The sequence below is a fragment of the Hyperolius riggenbachi genome, chromosome 8, assembly GCF_040937935.1.
Source record: "Hyperolius riggenbachi isolate aHypRig1 chromosome 8, aHypRig1.pri, whole genome shotgun sequence".
Taxonomy (NCBI): domain Eukaryota; kingdom Metazoa; phylum Chordata; class Amphibia; order Anura; family Hyperoliidae; genus Hyperolius; species Hyperolius riggenbachi.
In genome coordinates, this window is record NC_090653.1 from 189,741,179 (window position 1) to 189,768,291 (window position 27,113).

At 44.7% G+C, this 27,113-nt stretch overlaps 1 protein-coding gene across 7 annotated transcripts in view; it reads left to right on the plus strand.

Annotated features, from left to right (window-relative positions):
- HDAC8 (histone deacetylase 8) overlaps positions 1-27,113 on the plus strand; it is a 645,099-nt gene that overhangs the window by 331,779 nt on the left and 286,207 nt on the right. For all 7 annotated transcript variants that reach the window (XM_068248048.1, XM_068248047.1, XM_068248043.1 and 4 more), the window contains 2 exons: positions 22,829-22,937; positions 23,179-23,351. In XM_068248048.1, the coding sequence (XP_068104149.1) occupies positions 22,829-22,937; positions 23,179-23,351 (282 nt within the window). The remainder of the gene's footprint in view (positions 1-22,828; positions 22,938-23,178; positions 23,352-27,113) is intronic.

The window sequence follows — 27,113 nt, forward strand, 5'->3', positions numbered from 1 at the left end:
CATACAGATAAACCTCTTAAAAAAAAATAAAAAATCTCTGATGAAGCATCTCTTACAGGCTGCAAGAGTCTTGATCGCCAGATACTGGAAAGATACTAAACCACCTTCCATATCAGAATGGATCTCTGAACTCAAATTTACATGTGAGATGGAATCTCTCACAGCAGCAATTCACCAAACTGATGAGCAACACTCTCGCACCTAGATGCCTTGGCACGAATTCCTAGAATCAAATCGTTACAGATCTCTATTGGCTGGAGCTGCCTCCTGAATAAACTGTTTATATACTACCTTCCTCCTGGCATGACACTTTCTTTATCCTTCAAAATATCAGGTCAGTTATGCAGCACAAGGGGTAGAGTGCCCAACCTCTTCTCTCTTCTCTATCTCTCTCCTTTCTTTTTCTCATCCGTATATCCTTTCGTATAAAGCTTTTTATATAGGTAATCAGCTAATTGTCCTTGGTGAACCGGTTCGGTCGGGTTGTCTGCCATCCAATAACCTTTTTCATTGTTATTTCTCGTGTTACCGGACTATAGTCCCACTGGCCCAACCTTTCTTTGTGGTTCTTGTAGGAGGTGTTTCCGGGATGTATGATTCCTCTGGGCTCCCGGTGCACCGGTTCCTCTAAATTTCCACTATGGGCCTGACAGTAAATCATGATTATATTCTACTTCCTCTGCTGAGAGTGAGGATTTTTTCCTCGCCACCTGATAACACACAGTTTGACTGATGGTAGACAACCTATGATCGATCCTGATGTAGCCAATTGCATTGGATGGTCATGTATACCCTAATTTTCAACAGCGCTGACTTGCTGTTCTTTTTTCTGTCTGTATATTGTTTTATACATGCCCACATAAGAATGTACCTATTTGACATGTTATTGGTGTTATGTCCTTTACTATTATAATTGAAAAACAAAAATAAAGAATTTACAAAAAAAACAATGGCTATCTTCTTGCCACTCTTCCATAAAGGCCAATTTTGTGCAGTGCATGACTAATAGTTGTCCTATGGACACATTCCCCCACCTGAGCTGTAGATCTCTGCAGTTCGTCCAGAGTCACCATGGGCCTCTTGACTGCATGTCTGATCCACGCTCTCCTTGTTCGGCCTGTGAGTTTAGGTGGATGGCCTTGTCTTGGTAGGTTTACAGTTGTGCCATACGCCTTCCATTTCTGAATGATCGTTTGAACAGTGCTCCGTGGGTGTTCAAGGCTTTGGAAATCTTTTTGTAGCCAAAGCCTGCTTTAAATATCTTAATAACTTTATCCCTGACCTGTCTGGTGTTTTCTTTAGACTTCATGGTGTTATTGCTCCCAATATTCTCTTAGACAACCTCTGAGGCCGTCACAGAGCAGCTGTATTTGTACTGACATTAGATTACACACAGGTGCACTCTATTTAGTCATTAGCACTCATCAGGTAATGTCTATGGGCAACTGACTGCACTCAGTCCAAAGGGGGCTGAATAATTACGCACACCCCACTTCGCAGTTATTTATTTGTAAAACATGTTTGGAATCATGTATGGTTTTCGTTCCACTTTTTACGTGTACACCACTTTGTATTGGTCTTTCATGTGGAATTCCAGTAAAATTGATTCATGTTTGTGGCAGTAATGTAACAAAATGTGGAAAACTTCAAGGGGGCCGAATACTTTTGCAAGCCACTGTATGTCTTTTTTAAACCCAAGTAACTATGAGAACGGAGGACACACATAGGCGCTTGTCCATACATTCGGACTTTCCCCCACACACTTTTGGGGAAGGAAAGATGCGTTTTATAGGGATAGAAGAACTCATTACCAAGAAATGTTGGACAAACTGGGCTTATTTAGCTTGGAAAGGCGACTGAGAAGGTGACCTGATTAACATGTATAAATGCATCAGAGAGCAATACAGAAGCTTGGCAGATGAGCTTTTTGGGAACGGACAAGGGGACATGATCTGCATATGGTGGAAAAAAGTTTTCGCCATCTATTTAGAAAGGGGTCCTTCACAGTGAAAGTGGTTAAAATCTGGAATATCTTACCTCAGGCAGTAGTTATGGCAAGCACTATATCTGCATTTAGGCCTTGTTCATATTATAAATCACAAGCACTGTGCACTTTTTTTCCCTGTGCTTTTAGAGCGATTTGCACTTTGTGTTTTTCTAAGTGCTTTAAGCGATATTGTCCAGCAATTTTTGCTTTTCTTCCCGATGACACTCAGGAAGTGAACTCTTTGAACTTCAACAGAATAAATACAATGTATTTATTCTTAAATGCGCTGGGGAAATCGCTTTTTCAAGCGCTTTGCGATTTCCCTATACTTTGTATTTAAGCGCAAATGCTCATGAAATGGTGCAGGAGCCGCGTTTGTGATTGGAAAGAAAGCGCTTTTAAAGCGATTTTTAAAATCACCAGCGCTTAAAAATAATCGAAAACACTCAGTGTGAATAAGCCCTAAAAGAGGGCTTGGTTGCTTTCCTTGCATTGAAGGGCATCCACGGAAATTAGGAGCATTGATCCAAGGATTTATCCGACTGACATCTGGAGTCATGATTTTTCCCTTTTAACCTCCTTACCGGTTCAATTCCTCCGGCAAGGAGGCAGCGCAGGAGGTTTTTTTTTTTTAAATAATTTAGCGAGCCTAGGGCTCGCTACATGATAGCCGCTGAGCGGCGGCATCCCCCCACCCACTCCGATCGCCTTCGGCGATCAGAGTAAGCAGGAAATCCCGTTCAGAACGGGATTTCCTGCAGGGCTTCCCCGGTCGCCATGGCGACGGGGCGGGATGACATCACGGACGTCGGGACGTCATAGGGAATCCCGATCCGCCCCTCAACGCTGCCTGGCACTGATTGGCCAGGCAGCGCAGGGGTCTGGGGTGGGGGGGGAGCGACTCGGCGCGGCGAATTGCGGCGGATCGGCGGCGAGCGGCGGCGATCGGAAGTTACAAGCAGCTAGCAAAGTGCTAGCTGTTTGTAACAAAAAAAAATTATGCAAATCGGCCCAGCGGGGCCTGAGAAATCCTCCTGCGCAGGTTACCCCGAACTGAGTTCGGGATAACCGGCAAGGAGGTTAAGGCTAATTGGCCAAGGCCTTGGTTGGTTTTTTTGCTTTCCCCTGGGTCAAATGGGATATGCGTAGGTTCAGGATAGTGGTGGTGTTGTTTTGGTTTGGTTTTTTTTGTTTGGTTTTGTTTGTTGTTGTTTTTTCCCCACTGAACTTGATGGAAGGATGTCTTTTTTCAACCAAACTAAATGTGTAACTATGTTTCAGGTTAAGGGGGCAGATAAGTGGTATTGTTGCCACACATGACTGTGATAGAGTGAAATAATAAATGTGTTAAAGCAATTGTATCTATGTAAAATCACATTGCAAATGAAGGAATAAGCAATTAAAGGTGATTATTTTTAGTTGTGACTATTTTGTTGATCATTTTTTAGTAATGTAACAATGACTTCTTATTGCTAAGAGTGTTAGAACCAGAGGCTCAGCAGGACTGCATTGTTTCAAAGGAAATGGATTCCACCCTCCATATCCCTTTCGGTTTAGGTGTACTTTAAAGTCAGTGAAAAAAAAGCTAGATACTTAAGGTGGGTACACACATCAGATAAAAGTCTTTGGAAAATGAAACATCACAGACCAATTTTACCACCTTTCATGTAGTATGAGAGCAAACTCTACACACTCTATTCTATTGAGCTGAACTCCCCATCAGATAAAAATCTTTGCAAGATGCTGCACACAAAGATGCTGTACACATGCAACAGATCAGTATCTGCAAAAGATCAGTTCCTGCAAAATATCCATTTCTGCAAAATGCATTCATAATCTATGATATCTGCAGATCTCATACACACCTTCATCTGCAGATCAGACAATCATCTGCTGATCCAAAGATCCATCCTGGTGGATCTGATCTGCAGATGAGTGTCCGTTAAACAATGTGTGTATGAGATCTGCAGATAACATAGACTATGAATGCATTCTGCAGAAACTGTTTTTTTGCAGTAACTGATCTTTTGCAGATACTGATCTGTTGCATGTGTACAGCATTTTTGTCTGATGGGGAGTTCAGCCCAATAGAATAGACTGTGTAGGTATGGCTATTCTAAAAAGAGGAAATGGAGCGCACGGTAGTGCATTACCCAAGGTAAACTTTATTCGCATAAGAATTTTGGTACTCACAAGATTGAAGATAAAATCAGCGTTTTGTCAGCGGTACAGCCACCGTTTAACCTGGCAGACGATTCAGCGGTACCGCGCTGTGGCCAGCAGCGCGTTCTCCGGTTGAATTAGGAGCGCCGTCTCGCTGTGGGTCTGGGCGTGGCTGAGGTTCAGTGTGCGTATGGCGTCATGACGCATTTCGGCGCTCCGCGCCTTCGTCAGACCTTCAATCTTGTGAGTACCAAAATTCTTATGCGAATAAAGTTTACCTTGGGTAATGCACTATCGTGCGCTCCATTTCCTCTTTTTAGAATTGTCTCTTGCCCTGTCGTTTGGAGCTGCACATGGCATTGAACTAAGGCACTAAGAAGATTCATTTGTGAAAGAGTGTGTCTGCAGTCTTTGAAAGAGGAGCGCAAGGATACTTTGTTGTTTTTTTTCTGTGTAGGTATGGCTCTCATACTACATGAAAAGGGGTAAAATTGGTCTGTGATCTTTCATTTTCCAAAGACTTTTATCTGATGTGTGTACCCACCTTTACTTCGCCTATCCTCAAGGCTCACCAACACTACATGTTTTGCAGAAAACCACAAACATGCACAGGTGAGGTAATTAGAATCCCAGCAGAGCTAATTAAAGCGGAATATAACCCTGCATTTCAACTTTGCTCTAAAACATTATTTACAGCATATTATATGCAACCAGCATTTTTTTTTTTACTAGACCAGCATTGGAAGGGTTACACAGAGTTTTAAAGTTCCTGGAGATTTCTGCAGACGCATCCGAAGCTGAAATAGATACATTTTGTTTACATAAATGTATCTAAGTGTTGAATGTGACTCACTCTCTCTGACTGAGCTGGAGGACAGCCAAAGTGTGTAACATTCAACACTTAGATACATTTATGTAAACAAAATGTATCTATTTTAGCTTCGGATGCATCTGCAGAAATCTCCAGGAACTTTAAAACTCTGTGTAACCCTTCCAATGCTGGTCTAGTAAAAAAAAAATGCTGGTTGCATATAATATACTGTAAATAATGTTTTAGAGCAAAGTTGAAATGCAGGGTTATATTCCGCTTTAACCATTTCTGGATTTCCACAAACCATGCACTGTTGGTGGGCCTTGCGAAGAGGATCAGCGAAGCAGGCTGGGCATGCGAAGAGGAGCGGAGTGGACTGGGGTGCAGGACAGGCCGCCGACTCCAGGAAGTAAAGGAGCGGTGGCTGGAGAGACACAGATTTTGAGAGGTGGAGCAAGGGAGTGATAGACCGTAGCCACATTCTATCACTCAGATGAGGAGAAGGAGGACGGAGCAAGGGTAAACTAAGATGCCGGCAGGACGGGGCAGAGTTGCTAGAGTGGCCGTGGGTCAAAACTAATGTCAATTCAGAAATCAGCGGTGGGCTGTGCATCAAATTTGGCCTGCGGGTGAGAGTTTGACACGTGGTCTAGAGGCTTTCCCGATCCTCATCTACTCCTCCTGCACTGCCCTGGGGCTCTACTCTCTATGTAAAAGAGCGGCCGCACTGCGCAGGTGCAAAGTATGGGCCATTCCTGCGCTGTAGCATGGAGCTGCTCATGCATGGCTTTTTTTTCTGTGCAAGAGCGACTCTCTACTTCTGCGCAGGCATGAACCCACTGGTGTCTGAACAGTGTGGCCGCGAAGATGAAGAGGGTTCCGCCCAGCAGCGGAGGGGATGTGGAGGATCTGGCAGCCTCTGGAGCATCCATCCAATTCACTGTTGTAAATGAGACATTTTTTGTTAGCTTGGCTACAGATATTTCTAATGTGCATAAGTAGTGAAATGGACATGACCTGGATAGGGGGCAATCTGTGACCTCCCTTTGACTTGGTAAATAAAAGGCTGCGGCAACCATTTGGATTTTAAAATTGGCCACAGCTTTTATTACCATAAACCCCAATATTCCTATAAGGCAACAATTTTATTTGAAATGTAAATCACATGCAATTTCTTTTACATAAGTTTTCAACACATTACTAAAGCACATTAATAAAGAAAAACATCGGAGTCCCCTGACATAGGCCGCCCAATAAAACGAGCCGCAGCGCAACCCGTACCAGCCACCAGCCACAGTTATAACAGCTCGATGGGTACACAATACTGCCGGCTCAACTTAAACATCCACATGGGCCTGGTCAGGGGCCCCGCCACCATTCATGCTGTGACAACCGACATATCACGTGAGTCCTGCTGGTAATGTCCGCATAAGGGGAGGGTTGTTCTTTCCCTGCCGGATCTCAAAAGGAAGTACAGCTTCCTCTCTTTGCCTTTTGTTGTTCCCCCCCTCAGGTCCCTTGCCTTCCCTAATTTGGCACCTTGACCTCCACCGCCCTATCTTGTCCAGCAGTGAGGTCACCAACCCCCAGCCAGGTCATGCCCCCTTTTGACCCAGCTCCGCCTTTTTCTGCGAGGCTTCTTGACCTGGATAGGGGTCGAGCGGCATGATCGGGCAAGCTGGTCGATACATGGTACAGAAACGTACCGTGTAGCCCCAGCATAAGGCAACAATTGTATTTGAAATGTAAATCACATGCAATTTCTTTTACATAATTTTTCAACACATTACTAAAGCACATTAATAAAGAAAAACATCGGAGTCCCCTGACACAGGCCGCCCAATAAAACGAGCGGCAGCGGAACCCTTTACCAGCCACCAGCCACAGTTATAACAGTTCGATGGGTACACAATACTGCCGGCTTAACTTAAACATCCACATGGGCCTTGTCAGGGGCCCCGCCACAGCACTTCGGGGGTTGCTTTAACCCCGAATGCCCCACCACATGGCCAAAGCCACCTCCAGGGCTTCCCTTAGGCCAAACAGGATGACGTTATTTCCCACCTCATTGAGGTGAACGCCGTCATCTTGAAAAAAAGATGAGACTTTTTCGAGCAGTTTGTGCCGGACGGAAATACCGCCCCTTCTGCATACCACCTTTGCAATCGCCTTGTTCACCTTCCATCTCGCCCTATTTAGTTTTGTTTAGTGGATTTGGGGATGCCAGCACAGCCTCGGGATCATTTCTGACCAAATTATTACTAAGCCTGGGAACAAATCGCATGCTCTTAGTATAAAGGATTTAATATCGATGATTAATCTGTCCATTGGCGCCCAGCCCAGGTCATTTCCCCCGATGTGCAGGATCAGTATGTCCGGGGGGCCCCATAGCTGGGGGAGCAAGTCTGTAGAATTTCTTAACACATCTGTCTAAGGTGAGCCCCGGGGCCCCATACCAATGTGTCTCCACTCTATCGCTGCTCTTGCCCAGGTTCCTCCCCCTGTAGCTTTCGGACGCTCTACCTCTCAGCCCATACAACATAGGAATGACCCATATCCCATACTTTCGGCCTTCTAAAGACTTCGGGATAGAGAATAATGCGAGGGGGAGACAAGTTCTTTGGTCGCTATTTACGCGCCTTTATGTCTGAGTGTTCTCCCCGTCGTTCTACAACCCCCCCCTTCCCCCACGTTATGTATTAGTATTCTGTGAGCTGTGGGCAGATATATGTTTTGAACCTCCTTGACTTCCATCTGCCTACCCTCATTATGATTTCCTTGCTTAGGCCTCCCTTGTCCGCTTCCATTGCCGCCCCTATGCGAAAAGAATGCGAGCCATACTCACTGGCTTGGCAGCCTACCCTCGTTAAGCATTGCTTCAGCACTGCCACGAACTGGAACCGTGACAGTAATGATCCATTCTCGTGTACTAGCAATCCCTTTGCCTTGTTCCCATTTGCCTGGATGTATTTCGTGTAGCAACCCACCGGACATGAGGGGCATCCCGGTATCTCGTGGAGCTGTATTAGAGCTCCCTTTCCTACTTGATCAGTTTTTGACTTAGGTATGACTATGTGTAATACGTTCTTCACGAGATACACGTCAGAGGCCTGTATGCCACCTGGAATGTCAGTTCGATCACTGACCAATTCACCTAACCGCAATGCCCCGTAGAATGCTAGCGAGAAAGCCAGTTTGAACAGGAGTGCCTCATGGTTGTTTCTGCAAATCTTGCTGGTACTGTGAATTAACCTCAACAGGAGTGGGATGGTTATGGGGCGTCTCGAGTCTGTCTGCTTGGGTCTCTTCCGGAACCCTTTTAACGCCTGACGCACTAAAAAATTCCTTAGTTAAGTCGGGCCACCCCTTTAGTTTAAATAGAAAGGCCAGGGCCGAAATTGCCTTGTTGACCTTTCTCGGCAAGTGTCCCTCACTGAGCAGCTTACCTAAGAACGTCAGGAAGACATCCTTCCTTGACTGCGTGGGCATGTGTGCCCATTCCTTACCTTCGAACGCCGACCATCGGGCTGCGTGGCAAGTGCTTAATCCATTCTGCCATCACGGTAACACTAGTGTCCATAAGTCCATAACTGCAGCGGTATCTGTACTGGCAACGCGCTTGCACGTGGCGCCAGCTCCCGGAAACGTACCAGCTGGAAACGAGACAAAGCATCCGCTATACCGTTAGCTGTTCCTGGTATGTGGCATGCTCTAAACTTAATATTGTGGCGCAAGCATTGTAAAACAAGGTGCCTGACCAGGTTGACTATTGGTGGCGAGCTGGTGGTCAGGCTGTTGACTATATTGACGACAGCCATGTTGTCCGAGTTGAACACTACAGATCTGTTAGCCAATTCACTCCCCCACAATTCAGCTGCTACCACCAGCAGAAAGAATTCCAGTAGTGCTAGGTTCAGGAGGAGCGGATAAGCGGCCCAAGATTCGGGCCAAGTGTGACACCACTGGCCCCTTCCATTATACTCATCAAGGAAGGCTAACCACATCAGCTTATCAGCTTTTGTTGCGGAGGTTATGCGTATGAAGTGATGTGGTTGCGCAATCCCTACCGTCAGGAACGCTAGTCTGCAGAAGATGATTCTTCCCATGGGCATAACCCTACTTGCAAAATTCAACTTACCAAACAGTGATTGGGTGGCCCTCAATGTCAATTTCCTTGCCCCTACCGCAGCCACTAGCTCCCGCTGCAGGCCGTCCAGTTTGTCCCGCGGTAGTCGAAATTCCATTGTAACCCTGTATATCTCGATTCCAAGAAATCAAATGATTTCCTGTGATTCCTCGTTTTTTTGGGTGGCTAGTGGTACTCCGAAGTGTCTGAAGACACTGATCAGTGTGTCCATGACTGTGCGACAAACATCCGTACCCGCTGGGCCCGCGCACAGGAAGTCGGGCAGATAGTGAACTACACCCTGCCGCCTGGCTTCCTTTTTTACCACCCATTCCAGGAAAGTACTGAACATCTCAAAGTATGCACAGGATATTGCGCAACCCATCAGGACGCAACGATCCACATAATAGTTGCCCTCCCATTTACAGCCCAGTAAGTGCAAGCTATCCTGGTTGACCTCTATGTCCACTTTCCCCAGGAGTGCTCCCTTACCCATGCTTCTCACCATGTTGGCTGCTTCGTCGAACAACGTGTAAGCCACCGACGTGAGATCAGGATTAATCCCATCGTTCACTGAAGTCCCTTTTGGGTGAGATAAATGATGGATCATTCGATACTTACCTGGCTCCATTTTGGGGACCACGCCTTTTTGGGGACCACGCCCAATGGTGACACGGAAAGGAGGGGGAGAGGCGGGGTTCTGAAGGGCCCCGCCATCCTGCCTAGTCTGACCTCATTGTCCAATTTTTTGCTGACTGTGTGAAAATTCGATCGCCATTTTTAGATTCCGACGCTGTTTGTGTCACGCTGGATTTTGAAGGTATGCGAAAGCCTTCTGCAAACCCGTGCCTCAGTAAATCCGCGTGTTCCCTGTTTGGGTACTTATCTAGCCAGGGTAGCATCTTGTCTATGCTCACCGGCGTTTCCCTCTTTTGCACTGGGCTTGGCCACGCGCTGACTCGCTGCCAGCCTTCCTCGTTTAAAGCACTTTGCCCAAGAGTGATTAGTTCCGCCACAGGCTGCACTTTCGTGCTTGAATTTGCAGCTGGCTCCCCACTTGCAGGCCCCATTGCTAAAGGTCCAGCACACTCATTTCTTATGCGGTGCCAGCGGTCCGTCGGATGTTCCGCTGGCCGACTGCTGAAAGGAGTTATGGTTATGGGCTGACAATGTTACCGATGCAGAGGCCCCTCCCCCGGATTTGGGTGGACATTAATTTAGGTTACAGACAATATTTAGGCATGACATACAGCAAAATGACAATACATGAATACAAGAAAGACCAGATCATGCAGCACAGTATGAGTACAAGGTAATGCTTAGCCACTGGAGTGGAGCATGGAGATTAGGCAAGTTAGGTTTACTCAGATGCATAGCATGGGTTCACCGTAATGGAGGTGCATGATCAGGTAGGACACAAAAGTAGGGTGAACCTACCCAAAGGCTTACAATCTAGAGGGAGAGGTAAGGACACGAAAGGTAGGGGACCAGAGTTCAGCTGTGGGTTTAGAGCAATTGTGAGGGGTAGTAGGCCAGAGTGAAAAGGTGAGTTTTGAGGGCTTTCTTAAAGATGTTGGAGGGGGCTGCCCTAATGGGTGGAGGTAGAGAGTTCCATAGTGTTGGAAAAGCTCTTGAGAAGTCCTGGAGGCGTGCACGGGACTGGGTGATGCGGGGGGGTGGGGGGGGGGGGGGGTTAGGCGAAGTTAATTGGAAGTGCGGAGTGAGCAGCTAGGTGTGTACCTCTGAGTTGGATTGGAAATGTAGGTTGGACAGGTTTTGTGGACAGATTTGTAGGTCAGACACAGTATCTTGAATCTAATTCTGGACTGGATAGGAAGTCAGTGGAGGGATCCTAGGAGGGGTTCTGCCGTGGTGGAGCGATGGGAGCGGTGGATAATTCTGGCTGAACATTCATGATGGACTGCAGTGGGGCTGTTCGGGTCATAGGGAGACCAGACAGCAGGGCATTGCAGTAGTCAAGGCGGGAAATTATGAGGGCATGGATGAGGAGTTTGGTGGTGGCAGAGGTAAGGAAAGGGTGAATCTTACAGATGTTACGAAGGTGGAAGTTGCAGGACTTTGTGAGATTTTGGATGTGGGGAGTGAAGGATAGAGCGGAGTCCAGGGTGACACCCAGACAGCGGGCATGAGAGGTAGGGCGAATGGTAGTGTGGTTAACAGTGACATGCACATCTGGGAGGTTCATGGATGGCCGGGGTGGGAAGATCATAAATTCTGTTTTGTCTAGATTTAGTTTCAGGAACCTAGCGGACATCCAGGAGGAGATGGCTGATAGGCAGGAGAAGACCTTGTCCATGGTAGTGGTGGATATGTCAGGGGTGTGGAGGTAGATCTGGGTATCATCTGCATACAGATGGTAGTTAAAACCCATAGAGGAGATAACCTTGCCAATGGAGGATGTGTATAGGGTGAACAGTAGGGGGCCAAGGACCGAACCTTGGGCGACTCCCACCGAGAGGTGGTTGGGGGGTGGACAAGGACTCATTGAAGGCGGTCGTGAAGGAGCGTTTGGAGAGGTAGGATGAAAGCCAGGACAGGGTGAGATCGTGAATGCTCATGGACTGGAGGGACTGGAGGAGTAGGTGATGATCTACTGTGTCAAAAGCTGCTGAAAGGTCAAGGAGGAGGAGAATGGAGTATTTACCTTCAGCTTTAGCTAAGGCAAGGTCATTGAACCTTTGGGGTGAACCTTTTAAAATTGCTGGCAAAAAGAAAACAGAACAGGCTGGATAAACTAGGGAAGGAGATTGATGGTATTAAGAGTAAACTAGAACCATTTAAGGAAGATGATGATTTTGTTGATAATGCGGGTGCACTTAGGAAAGTCATACAAAAATGTGAGATAGAGGTCTCTGTAACTAGAATTAATCGCTTTCAAAATGATTGGCAGGAATATAAGAAAAAGACAGCATATAAGTGGCAATTAGAGCAGAGTAAAAGGAGGAATAAAGAGGAGGAAAATAAAAAGGCCACTGATAATAGAGAGGCAGATAGTGGTGCCCATAATGGCACTATAGCCAATCAACCCAAATATGAAGCACAAGGGGGGATGGAAAGCTATTGGGATAGAGGAGCCTTACCAAAAAGACAAATGAGAGGGGTAAATCAAGGAAGAGGAATGTATAACTCACCCCATAGAAGAGAATATAGACAAAATAGAGAAGAAAACTGGGAAGTACCCAGGTACTATAGAGGCAGAGGGTACAGAGGAAATAGAGGCCCCTATGGGGGAGGGTATAACGGGGAATATGTTAATCATCAACCCCGGATGAAACAATATAGCCCACAGAGAAAAAATCAGGCAAAAGGAAGTTGAGAAGAAAGGGAAGCACGAGGTGCAAATTTGCCTATTTATAATAGATATGAACCCTTGGAAAGAGAAGTAGATGAAATTGCCCATCACCATTTTCTTGGGGACAGAAGGATGGGGGATGGCCAGTGGGAAGAAATAGAATATCAGATGAGGAACATCCGCAAAAGAGACATAGAAGAGGGGGGAGATTTGAAAAGAAGAAAATAGAGGGGAAAGGCATTTTTAATATTAGTGCAGTCCCTGTATCTCAAGCTGAAATGAAAATTCTTGATAAGGGGCTTAAATATGCACCACAACAAGGAGTCAATAAGTTTAATGCTTATATAGATACTCATAAATTTATTCGTAAAATGAATATTAAAAAATACTTCCTGGCAAAAGAGGGGCCCACTAGCAGAGTGAATAGAGGTGGTTTGAGTGGACCTTATGTTCATACAGACCTAAGGAACCGATCCACGTTTAATCCACCTGCCATGTCGAAAGATAGCACTATGAGTTTTAAAAATATGGTTCTTAAAGAGACACTGAAGCGAAAAAAAAAATATGATATAGTGAATTGGTTGTGTACTATGAATAATTACTAGAAGATTAGCAGCGAAGAAAATATTCTCATACTTTTATTTTCAGGTATATAGTGTTTTTTCTAACATTGCATCATTCTATAATATGTGCAGATTACACAACACTCAGCATTCAAAATGAGTCTTTCAGAGCAGTCTGTGAAGTAATGACTTCTCCTCTAGCAGAAGAAAAGTAAATAGTCCAAGAACAGTTGATAATAAAAGTCAGATAACAGCCCTCTCCACGACTAACTTAGTCGAATGGCTTGTTTGCATAGAGATAACAACTGGAGTTTCTCAACTCTTCCTGTACTGGAAACAATTACCGTACATTGATGTATCTCATCTTAATGTTTTATTTCTTAGCTGTGCTACACATACAAATAATAATATCATCATTTTTTTTTCGCTTCAGTGTCTCTTTAATGAACTGGAACAAGTACAGAGTGTTACTAATAAAAAAGAATGGAAACAGATTAGAGAATTGAGTGAAAGGAAGGAGATCCTTGTGCGGCCAGCAGATAAGGGGGGAGGGGTGGTAATAATGCATCATGACCAATATTTACGAGAGGTTAATAATATTTTGGATGACACTGTTACATACAAGAGATTAAAGGGGGATCCCACAGTTGAATATATGGAAAAACTGAGGAAGATCTTAAGGGGTGGCCTGGAGAAAGGTATTCTGAAGGATGCGGAATTTTGCTACTTGATGATAGATGCTCCCCGTATCCCAGTTCTGTACATTAATCCAAAAATTCACAAAGATCAGGAAAATCCGCCCGGGAGGCCCATTATTAGCGGAATAGGTTCCTTGAATCAAAGGATAGGTTAATATATTGATAAGTTTCTGCAGCCAGTTGTAAGTACTTTGCCCTATTTGCTGAGAGACACTAAGCAATTTTTGCAGAATCTGAATGGAATGAATATCGGTGAACATGCTCTTCTTGTTACGGCCAATGTAACGGCGTTATATACCATCATTCTGCACTAGAAAGCACTGGAATCTGTTGCGAAAGCACTAAGAGAATACAAAATGCTGGGGGATGAACAAATTATGTTTATTTTGGAACTTCTTGAGTTTTCATTGTTGCACAATTATTTTTGGTTTGGGGGTTGTTTCTATGTGCAGGCTGTTGGATGTGCTATGGGGGCAAAATTTGCCCCCAGCATGGCCAACATATTTATGGATCAATGGGAAAGGGAAGTTTTACACTTACAGGCAAGTTCTAAGGTAAAAATTTGGAAACAATTTATTGATGACTTGTTCTGGGTATGGGAGGGAACGGAACAACAATTAATACAATATGTACAGTGGTTAAACACTAACAATTTGGGAATTGAACTGACAATGAAATGTAATAGTGAGGAGTGATTTTTTTGGACGTGATCATTCTGAATAAGGAAGGCTGCTTGGGAACAAAAACGTATTTTGAGAAGACAGATAGGAATTCATACATTCCAACCCAAAGTTGTCATCACCCCCAATGGATGAAAAATATCCCGAAGGTCCAGTTAAGCCGTATACGTAGAAATTGCACGTTTGAAGTTGATTATATTATGCAAGCTGAAAAACGTATAGATAGGTTTTCAGAGAAAGGATATGATCGTCAGTATCTTGAAAGAGTAGCAAGTGATGTTATGTTAAAACAAAGGGATACTTTTTTTGCCGGATGAAAAGAGGGATAACAGATCCAGTGCTTTCGAGTTTGCTGTAATGATGGACTTTAACTCACAATATAAGCAAGTAGAGAATATTTATAAGAAATATTGGGGTCTATTGAAAAATGACCCCATTTTGAGTAAAGCCCTCCCTGATAGACCTAAATTCATCTACAGACGAGCAAAAAACTTACAACAGCAATTGGTGAACACATATGTAGATGACCCCGTTGCTAATAATAAAACTGATGCGTGGGGAAATATTGGGTTTTACCCTTGTCACCAATGTTTAACGTGTGAAAGAGCACAAGGGGTTAAAATGCGGGAGGTTATAGCCACACAAACTGGCATAGGATACAAAATAAAGGAATTTATCCACTGTAGCAGCTCGCACGTAGTATACCTATTGTGGTGCCCGTGCGGGCTGCAATATGTGTGTAGAACCAAAAGAACCTTAAAAAAGAGGGTTGGGGAACATATTAATAATATCAGTAGAGGGTATGGGGGACACAGTGTCTCGAAACATTTTTTGGAACAACATGGGAGGAATCCTGGCCTTTTGAAATTTTGTGGGATTCAAAAACTCACCACTATGTGGAGGGGCTGTCATAAGATCAGGGAGATCTCAAAGTTAGAAACAAAATGGATCTATAATCTCAAAACATTAACTCCAGGTGGATTAAACGTGGAACTAGATATCAATTGTTTTATTTCTGATGATTGATGTCACCACCTATAGGTGGTGCTATTATTTAGTGTACTTGATGGATGTTCTAAGGGGGGAGTGGTAGAATTTGGAACATTGTAACAGTCTAGAACCAAAGAATGTTATTCTTAATATTTCGAATTTACCTTTATGGGCTGCAGCTCATGTCACAGGCGACTTGTTTGTATATTGGGGGCAGTGGGTCATCTGATATATGGATATTGGCATACTCTAATAGTCGGGAGCATTGCTTTGAGTGCCCCTTTAATTTATATTATAGCCAGCCCTTTAAAATTTGCGTTTTAAATCAAGAGAACAGCGTGTGACATTGGCGGTGTGCAGCAGTTAGTTGATTAAACATCGGACGGAAGTATGTATGGCTATAGATATCTGTGATCTTCTGTCCTTTTAGATGAATTGTGTATGAACTCTATACGATGTTGGCTGTCCCTTTAAATAACTTCAACATCATGAACCCCATGTGATGCTGGTGTCATGAGCTATATATGTTACTAGGGGGAAGGAATATTCAGTGTAGTAGAAAATGTTTTAAAACATAATTCTATTATTCATATATTAATGTTAGCAATTGTTAGTATTTTTTATTTATTTTTATTTTCATTTTTATCTTTTATTGTGTATCGAAATTATGAAGAGAAGCTGAGCGGTGTAGTTCACTTTACACAGCCATGTATTGTGCGTATCATAACACACTACTAGTGCCTGATACTGCCCGGTGGAACTGTGGGGAATGTAGTCCTAAGAATAATTGTATATGAGATGGGGATGGGCCACGTGGAACTATGGGTATTGTAGTTTCTATGCGACCCATTAGAGTAATACAGGAGCCAATAGGGAGCCAGATTAGATTCCCTGCTGAAAGAATGGCGAATGACGCCAACTGAAACGGGGTCATGTGACCGGTGGGTGTCAACTTATAGCGTCTACCGGCTCTGAATGGCCAAGCACCTGATGAGTTGGATGACGAAACTAGTAGGGCGTGACCTGGAGAGCCGGTGAGACGCTGATTCCTCGAGGGGAAAAAACACTTTTATTTGCGCATTTTTTATGAAGATACATGTAAGTGCACTACTTTTTAAAGCTGATAACAATAAACGGAGTTATGCTATCTCGAGCATTGTTTGAGTTCTAGATTCTTTCTGCTGGTGGAAACTAGATACCCGATTGTTAAAGCAGTATCACACTATTGCAGTTTTATTTTTCTGCATGTGCATAAGTATAAGAAGAGCTTCAGCGGATAGGAGAGGAGACTACTGGCTGGGCCAAAAACGTGTTTGCTGATCCTGAGTGATTAGCGATTCTTTCCGGTGAGCGTATACTGTTAATTTTTATACTCAAGTGTATAAAGATCGGTTCCTGTCTATGGATGGAAATATATGACTGGCCTATAATGATGAAAAGACTTATTATATGTGAATGTGGCAAATGAACTTTAGATGAGAGCTTTTCCCAGGGTTGTTGAGCACTCTGCTGCTTTATACAGTGGTGTGAAAAACTATTTGCCCCCTTCCTGATTTCTTATTCTTTTGCATGTTTGTCACACTTAAATGTTTCTGTTCATCAAAAACCGTTAACTATTAGTCAAAGATAACATAATTGAACACAAAATGCAGTTTTAAATGATGTTTTTTATTATTTAGTGAGAAAAAAACCTCAAAACATACATGGCCCTGTGTGAATAAGAAATTGCCCCCTGAACCTAATAACTGGTTGGGCCACCCTTAGCAGCAATAACTGCAATCAAGTGTTTGCGATAACTTGCAATGAGTCTTTTACAGCTCTCTGGAGGAATTTTGGCCCACTCATCTTTGCAGAATTGTTGTAATTCAGCTTTATTTGAGGGTTTTCTAGCATGAACCGCCTTTTTAAGGTCATGCCACAACATCTCAATAGGATTCAGGTCAGGACTTTGACTAGGCCACTCCAAAGTCTTCATTTTGTTTTTCTTCAGCCATTCAGAGGTGAATTTGCTGGTGTGTTTTGGGTCATTGTCCTGCTGCAGCACCCAAGATCGCTTCAGCTTGAGTTGACGAACAGATGGCCGGACATTCTCCTTCAGGATTTTTTGGCAGACAGTAGAATTCATGGTTCCATCTATCACAGCATGCCTTCCAGGTCCTGAAGCAGCAAAACAACCCCAGACCATCACACTACCACCACCATATTTTACTGTTGGTATGATGTTCTTTTGCTGAAACGCTGTGTTACTTCTACGCCAGATGTAACGGGACACGCACCTTCCAAAAAGTTTAACTTTTGTCTCGTCGGTCCACAAGGTATTTTCCCAAAAGTCTTGGCAATCATTGAGATGTTTTTTTTAGCAAAATTGAGACGAGCCTTAATGTTCTTTTTGCTTAAAAGTGGTTTGCACCTTGGATATCTTCCATGCAGGCCGTTTTTGCCCAGTCTCTTTCTTATGGTGGAGTCGTGAACACTGACCTTAATTGAGGCAAGTGAGGCCTGCAGTTTTTTAGATGTTGTCCTGGGGTCTTTTGTGGCCTCTCGGATGAGTTTTCTCTGCGCTCTTGGGGTAATTTTGGTCGGCCGGCCACTCCTGGGAAGGTTCATCACTGTTCCATGTGTTTGCCATTTGTGGATAATGGCTCTCACTGTGGTTTGCTGGAGTCCCAAAGCTTTAGAAATGGCTTTATAACCTTTACCAGACTGATAGATCTCAATTACAGTACTTTGTTCTCATTTGTTCCTGAATTTCTTTGGATCTTGGCATGCTGTCTAGCTTTTGAGGTGCTTTTGGTCTACTTCTCTGTGTCAGATAGCTCCTATTTAAGTGAATTCTTGATTGAAACAGATGTGGCAGTAATCAGGCCTGGGGGTGACTACAGAAATTGAACTCAGGTGTAATAAACCACCTTTAAGTTATTTTTTAACAAGGGGGGCAATCACTTTTTCACGCAGGGCCATGTAGATTTGGAGTTTTTTTTTCTCACTAAATAATAAAAAACCATAATTTAAAACTGCATTTTGTGTTCAATTAGGTTATCTTTGACTAATAGTTAACAATTTTTGATGAGCAGAAACATTTAAGTGTGACAAACATGCAAAAGAATAAGAAATCAGGAAGGGGGCAAATAGTTTTTCACACCACTGTATATACATATAAGGTCATTGACCACTTTGGTGAGAGCAGTTTCGGTTGAGTGGGCAGGCCGAAATCCAGATTGTAGTGGGTCTAGCAGTGAGTTTGCATTGAGGTACTGGGTCAGGCGTTTGTGAACCAGACGCTCAAGGAGTTTTAAGGCAAAGGGGAGGAGGGTGATAGGATGGTAGTTGGAGGATAGCGAGGGGTCAAGGGAGGGTTTCTTGTGCAGGGGTATTAGTGGCCTGCTTGAAGTCTGAGAGGAAGGTGCCTGTGGATAGGGAGAGGTTGAACAGGGTAGTGAGGACTGGGGCCAATTCCGTGAAGTGAGGCTGGAGTAAATCAGAAGGGATGGGGTCAAGGGGGGAAGTAGTGGTATGGGAAGTCTGCAGTAGGTGGGTGACTTCCTCGGTGGTAGTAGGAGTGAAGGATGTGAGGGGAGGATAGGGTGGAGGAGGAGCTGGTTGGGAGGGGGTGGGAGGTGAAGATTGGATATTTCCTGGCGAATGGAGACAATTTTGTTGGTGAAGTGGATGGCTAAATCTGTGGGCAGAGAGGGAGGAAACGGAGGGTGGGGGGGTGGGTTTAGGCAGGGAGTTGAAAGTGGCAAAAAGACGCCGGGGGTTGGAAGCTTGTGCTCCGATGAGCTTAGTAAAGTATTCCTGCAGCAGGTTGGTCTTGTACTGTAGGAAATCTTGGTTAAGTCTCGTTTTCCTCCATTTCCATTCAGTGGCGCGTGTTTTCCTCTGGAGGTTGCGAATATGGGTAGTGCGCCAGGGCTGGGGGTTAGGGGGTCGGTTGTGGCGAAATATTGGTGGAGCAGCTTTCTCTAGGGCTGATGAGAGAGTTTGGCAATACTGAGCTGGAGCAAGATTAGGACAAGTTAGGGTGGAGAGAGTGGAGGAGAGGGCATGGAGGGGATCAGCAAGGACACTAGGGTTGAGCTTGCGTAGGTCTCGCTGCCATCGACCAGGTGGGTGGGCAGGTAGTTTGGAGGTGCCTTCTGTGAGGAGGTTGAAGGTGAGAAGGTGATGGTCTGAGGGTGGAAAAGGTGCGATGTCATGGTCTGCAATGGTGGTGGATTTAGTGAATATAAGGTCGAGAGAGTGACCTGCAGTGTGAGTGGGGATGTTGGCGTGTTGTACTAGTCCAAGTGAGTTGGCAATGGTGAGTAGCCGAGTCACAGCGGAGTTCTGGGCTTCATCGATGGGAATATTGAAATCCCCAAGGATGATGGTGGGGAGGTCAGAGGAGAGGATGTGAGGGAGCCCGGAGGCAAGATCATCGAGAAATTGTGGGGTGGAGCCCGGAGGACAGTATAAGACAGCATGCTCCCTAGTATGGTGAAGGCCTGCAACCAATTATAGAAAGAACGAGGGATAAGTCTATATCTTCTCCTCTCGTTTTCCTCCTCACGATGCTCTTTGCCCTTTTCCCATTTTTCTATGTTAAACCAGTCTAGTGTTAAGAGGGTAAAGCTGTCAATATACTCTTTGTTCCATACCCTCTCTTTTACCTCCAGTTTTAAGTGGGTTCCCAGTGGGCCCTCGTAAGTCAAATAGACATTGCCTTTTGCTGAGTCGGATATGGGCGTTTTGCGCGTGGATCTGTGAGATCCTACTGAGGAGCTGCTATCTATTGTGCTCGCGCTGCTGGATATTGACGTGCTGCGCGATCTTGCTTGGCGCTCTGCCTGGGGAGCATCCTGGGTCCCTAGCCATGCCTGCAGCTGCGCTGGCCCGCTAAGTTCCTGCGCCTTGTTCTGCATTAAGCCTAGCATCTTCCTCAAAGCCGTCATTAACTCCCTCTAATCTGTATTAATTGTATGTGTTTGTGCTTGTACAACGCATGCGCCACTCAGTGCTACTGAGGCCTCACCTGACTCTGCCGCCAATGGCGCCGCTTGTCCCGAATCAGCCATCTGCATTGCTGTTCACCATTGATGCAGGGGGTAAGAGTAACGCAGCCAACCCCTCAGCTCGCCCTAAAGTGTGAGCAGCCACTGTTTGAGGGGGTAATTGTTGCTGTGTCCCTGGCCATGGTGCACGGGGTCTGGGCCCTGCCAAATGACATTGATTGGGGACCCATTTAGCACGGGCGTCGCTTTGCCCAGCCATCCCCTGCTGTAGATCATGGGCCCAGGCTCCCTGAGGCCCAGCCCCTAGATGCGGCTGTAGCTGTCCCTCTGCCCCTGGAACCCAAGGGCCCGGCCCTTGTAGCTGTACCGGCCTCAAGCCCGTCGGGGCCCATTGAGGCCCTGTCCCCTCTTTCCATGCCCACCCAGGATCGTGGTAGCCCTTGTTGCTTAAAGCCCTACCTCCCTGAGTTCCTACTTCATCCACCCCCTCTGTGGGCAGCCTGACGTCTGCCGACCCCAGTATCTGTCCCTGGGCCCGGGAGCCGGCCCTGCTGCATGTACGGCTGGGCCTTGTGGTGGCCTATTTTCCCCTTCCATTGCCGGGCCATCAGGCCATAATGGCGCTGTGGTTGGACCTACCGCACTGCTCCCCCTGCGGGTTGCCCACCAACCCTCGGCTCTGCCCCCGCTCTTGTAGGCCCGGCACGCTCGGCCCTGTTTTATCCTCTATCCTGGCGGCCGCCATTTTCCCTGTGTCCGGAGCCCGGGGGTGGGGTAACCACTTCCGGTTCCGGGTCGCCGCCATTTTCTCTGAGCCCCCCTGCGTGGTTGCCGTGCGGGGGGCTGGGCTTGTGCCCGCTGCGCTTCCGCGCTGGCTTGGACTTGCTGCGCTGGCTGCGGGACTTGGCAGCCGTTGTTTTCTTTGCGCCGGTGGAGGGCGGGCAGGAAATGTGCACCTCACCACGGGGGGCACCGGTTGGAGGGGAAGGAGAGACGCCGCTCTGCGTGAGCGCTCGTGGCTTCTTAACGAGGGTAGCCGCCTGGGACGTGGTTGCAAGGGACCGGGGACCATCAGGGGAGAATCTCGTGGGGGCTCTGCGTCGGCTGTTGCTGGCCTTGGAGAGAACTACTGCACAGGTGAGCCATTTGGGCCTGAACCTATTCCAAACACTCTGATTCTGCCTCCATCCTGACCCTTTCCATTAAGGCGAGCAAAGCTTCCTCTAGCATAATTAATAACCCCGCTATCCCCCTGCCCTGCTGTGTGCCTACCGGTAGTGATGCGTGCATGCGTGCAGTCGGCCTGACTTGGTGGTTTGGAGAATAGCAGCTCCCTGGGTGATGTTGTTGTTTCCCTGCCGGATCTCAAAAGGAAGTACAGCTTCCTCTCTTTGCCTTTTGTTGTTTCCCTCCCAGGTCCCCTGCCCTCCCTAATTTGAGACCTTGACCTTCACTGCCCTATCTGTCCAGCAGTGAGGTCACCAGCCCCCAGCCAGGTCATGCCCCCTTGTCGCCCAGCTCTGCCTTGCTCTGGGGGCTTCTGAATCAACCAGAGTTATGTTGAAATGGTTTCCAACAGCAAAATAACACAACCGAATGGGAGCATTGTAACCACGAGCATGTCAGCAATTGACCCGGATATTGCTCAGTTAGAATCCACAGCATGCATCATCCAGGAGTGGTTGTCAAAAGATAGACGCAATTGCTGGACTCGTGCATCTAGCTGCAAGCACCTTGCACATAAACAGGAGCTGCTGACAAGTGCAATTGTTGGGGATGACTACAGATACCCCGCAAGAAAAAACACAGAGCCAACAGAAGCCGAAATGGTGCAGTATTTTAAAATGCTTGAGAGAAGTGGTGGGTGAATAATACTCACAAGGGTGGGTTTCAGAACGGCAACCGACCACTGTAGGCAGATGAAGCTGTATAACCCTGACTCCACTCGGGTTTCCAGACAGGGCTGGAGATGGTTGCACTCTTGTAACAAAAATACAGCCCAATTGACCTGGAGGGTGGTGAGGACCACCAAGGATCGAAAAGGGATGATACCTGTCCTGAAGGAGGGTGAAGGCACAAGATAAGGGGAAAAAGGCGCCCAAATATAAAAGAATACGTTAAAACCAAATAAAATGAAAAAAGGAGTGAGGTGTAATAAATTTTTATTGGTATGCACTGGATAATTAAGCCAGTGCATACTAATAAAAATTAATCTAACACATGAATTTGTCTTCATTGAGGTAAGCCACCTTTCTTTTTTTCATTTTATTTGGTTTTAACGTATTGCATCATATCTGGGCGCCTCTTTCCCCTTATCTTCTGCTGACAAGTAGTTAAGTGTGGTGTTGTCAGTCTTTCATGTGAAAGAGCCCCTAACTATGTAATGGTGGTGTTAGATTAAATTTAGTTTGCTTGTTATGGTTTAGAGTGTAACTGCTTACATGTTGTTTTGTTATAAGGATTTTAATATGAAGCCTCTGATTTGTATTTATTTTTTTAATAGGAACAGGTGATGTTACAGATATTGGATTGGGCAAGGGGCGATACTACAGTGTAAACGTTCCTTTACAAGATGGTATAACTGATGACAAATATTACCAAGTCTGTGAAGGGTATGTTTTAATCACTGAAAATATATTTTTCAAAGTTGTAGTATAAAAGTGTAATAATTATTGCTTTTAGAGATCAATTAGCAAAATAGCATGTCTTCTGCAGTGTTTACATACTCCACCCTATACATTTTTTATAAATGTCCAAAGTGTTGACGTGTCTTGTATGCTAGTTATTGACAGGACTATTGTCTGTATTTAACTATTTAGTAGTTCAATCAATATCAGTATTTTTTTCTTGCAGAGTGCTAAAAGAAGTATTTGCATCGTTTAACCCACTAGCTGTTGTTCTGCAGTTGGGGGCTGACACAATTGCGGGAGACCCCATGTGTTCCTTTAATATGACTCCAAAAGGAATGGGAAAGTGTCTGAAATATGTTTTACAATGGCAGTTACCTACACTCATCCTTGGAGGCGGTAAGATTTTTAATTATCACATTTGTACTGTCTGCATATGTGTGTACTTTCTTGTAGTCGGTCCCAGATGTTTTATTTGGAAATAGTTTACTTCTTGTATGCAAGTCCTGTGACAGTAAAATGAACCTATGGAAAACAGCTTATGATTGCTCCATGTGTAGCCCCATTGATATTTTTCGTTGCTCTAACAAATTCCTTTTTAACCACTTTACCCTAATGGACCAGAGCAATTTTCTCCTGTCAGATTTCCTGTCTATAACTTGCCAATAACTTTATCACTACTTATCACATCGAAATGAACTATATCTGTTATTTCCCCACAAGTTAAGCTTTTTAGGGGCAATATTTATTTTAAGTAGTTACTTTACTGTCTATTAATTTTAAAGGGAAAACAAGAGAAAAGATTTAAAAAAAATACATCAACTATTTTTAAAATAAAAAATGCTACTGTAAATAAAACCAATGAATTTTATTTTCTCATTTGTCCTGGTTATTACAACGTTTAAATTGTGTTCCTAGTACAATGTATGGTGACTATTTATTTATTTTGAAATGAATATACAGAGGCGCCAAAGAATAAAATTCACTAAAAAGTTTAAAAAGTGTTCAGGTGGCGGTGGTGGACCGGCAGCACCCAAAAAACAGACACGATGCTGTTGATTGAAGATACAATAATTTATTTGCATACTCCTAAACAATATCTGCAACGCGTTTCACGGGCAACATCCCGCTTCATCAGGCAATAAACAACCGGAGTATCACACAGCGTGGGGTCTAATACGAGCATGGCACCTCCACAGAGGTGCCAAGCTCGTATTGCTTCAATTTCTGAAACATACTACACTATATTGGGCTCTCGGTCTCCATTTCTATATTTTGAAATGAAGGTTTTGGGTTTTTTTTCAATATATTACGTCAATATATTTTGTGGAAATAAATGTGTATTTTTCTGTGTTTGTGTGTGTGTGTTCCATCAATTGTTAACTGTTATGTCAAAAAATAACAGTAATATACCCTCATGACATACATATTTCAAAAAAAAGTCCCTAAGGCAACTTTTTATGTGGGTATTTTTTTTTTACTTCTTTTGTTTTGTTGTTTGCATGGTAAATGGGTGGGTGGGGGAGGGGGGGTGCTTTGGAAGGGGTTAATAATTTATTTTCATGAAAAAAAATCTCTGGTATGTAATTTAATTTTTTGTCACTAGATGGTGCAAGAAACACTACCTGGTTTCCCAGGGAATGTTTCGTGTTTTTTTTTGTTTTTGTTTTTTTTGTCGTTTATTCACGTACTTCCTTATGAATGGTCATGTCGATTCCTTACATGCACTGCAATTGGTTCCGGGAAGCTTAGTTTCCCTTCCCCAATCACTGAAACAGAAAACCGCCGGGCTGCACAGGGCAGGAATACTCGTCCAGTTAGACTTTAGCGGCACCTATCAAGACGAGAATACTCGTCCAGATAAGCTTAAAGAGACACTGTAACGAGAAAAACGTCCCCTGGGGAGTACTCTTCTCGGGAGGGGGAAGCCTCAGGATCCTAATTCGGCTTCGCCCGTTCTCCCGCTGCAGCCCTTCAAAGCTGGCGCGACAAATCCGACAGCCTGTTCAATATTTACCTTTCCAGGCTCCAGTGGGAGCACTGTTTTGGCTCTTCTGACGGAGATAGGCGGAAATAGCCGATCTCCGTCGGGTCCGCTCTACTGCGCAGGCGCAGGAGACTTGCGCCTGCGCAGTAGAGCGGCCCGACGGAGATCGGCTATTTCCGCCTATCTCCGTGGGAAAAGCGGATACTGCGCCTGCGCTGGAGCCACGGAGGTAAATATTTACATCGCCGGGGCTCCGGGAGGATTTTCGCTGCCACTGTGGGACCAAGGACGACAGGGGAAGCCTCAATAGGATCCGGAGGCTTCCCCCACCCGAGGTGAGTACCCCCCAGGGGACGTTTTTTTGTTACAGATTTTCTTTAAGTGGTTAATTTATTTCATTAAATTTATAGTGTGTAAAATGTGTTATTTTGTTACCACTAGATGTCGCCACACACACTTCTATGTGCTTCGAACAAAGTTCAAAACACATAGGCAGTGTTGTTACAGGAAAGATCATTGGCTTCTCGTTGAAGCCATAATTTTTCCATTACAGGCACTTTATTCTCAAAAGGATTTTATTGAACCGTAAAAGGTAAGACATGAGTACAAATTTTGCATATAACAGTGTGGGACAAACATGTCCGACCCTTAGGCCGGTGCAAGAATATAAAGCAGGTAATACAAATTATCCCTTCCTGGTGTGTATAAAGTCCTTAAATGGCCAGTTACTGATAACAGGCGAAAGAGTAATACTAATAATAATGATAATAACATATTCCTATTAAAGAAAAGTAAAACATGCATATGTTTCGAATATCATGACATATTTAGCTTTATAAAGATTTACATAATGTCACTGAACGGAGAACATATTAGTGGACATAGTATCCTTATCCCTCCCCCTTAGGGTGAAGGTGGTTATGTAGCAATAGGTGTGGGTCGTCCCTATAAGCAAAGGTTTTTACCATATTTAGATTTGAGCCAAGGGCCCCATGTTCTGTAGAAGAGGTCTGTTTCTTCCTTTATTAAACCTGTTAAATATTCATTTGTGCAGATGTTTGAGATTTTTGATGTTATCTGATCCCAATATAGGTTGTGAGACAACCAGGAGTGTGCGATGTGTATCCTACTGGCTGTGGCTATTTTGGTATATAATGAATTCTCTGCTTTAGAGAGCTGCTCAAATTTAACATTTAATAAGGAATTTAGCGGGGAGGGGGCTATGGTCTCCCCCGTGATCTCCTTGAAGAGTAATGCCGTTTGCTTCCATATATTGGAGACTTTGGGGCATTCCCACCATATGTGGTAAAAGGTACCCTCCTCCTGGCAGCCTCTGAAACAGTATCTAGTATACTTGTTTGAGAAGTGACAGAGTTTGGTAGGGGTGAGGTATGTTCTGTAGAGAACCTTCAGAGAGGTTTCCACTAGGGATGAGTTACTAGAACATTTAAAGCAATTCCTCCAAATCTGTATCCATGTATCTTCTGGAATAGGCTCCCCAATGTCCCTCTCCCAGTTCCTCTGGTATGCATGTGTTTCGATATCTCGTGGTCTAATCAGCTGTCTATAGATTACGGAGATCGTTCTGGGTACGTCTCCATTCGATATTAGATTACGTTCGATAACAGATCTCTCGAGTGGGAATGGTTGTGGACCCTGGCCTTTAATAAAATGCTGGATCTGGAGGTATCTGAGATATTCCCTTAGCGGCACACCATGATGTGACCTTAGCTCTTGATAGGATATAACCTCGTTATTGGGGCAAAGGTCTCCTAATGTGTTAAATCCGTTCTCTGTCCACCAATCAAACTGTTTTGTTCTTAGGCCTGGAATAAAATTTGGGTTTCTAGTGATCGGGGTGAGAGGAGAGTTGCTAGAAATCAACTTATATTTAAAACGTAGAGTATTCCACAATTTGAAAGCGTCTTTCGTCAAGGGATTTTTGAATATTTTGGGAGAAAAACATGTATGTGAGACCCAAAGTATGTCTTGAATTCTATGGGGGAAGATGTATACATTTTCTATGTCTTTCCATTGTGGATTGTGCGATTTAAAAGAGGAGCTCAGAATTTGGGCTGCCCTGGCTGCTTCTTGGTATTTTATTAGACTTGGGGTTCCCATCCCTCCCCACTCCTTGTGGCCGCATAATATGGAGGCTTTTATTGAAGGTCTCT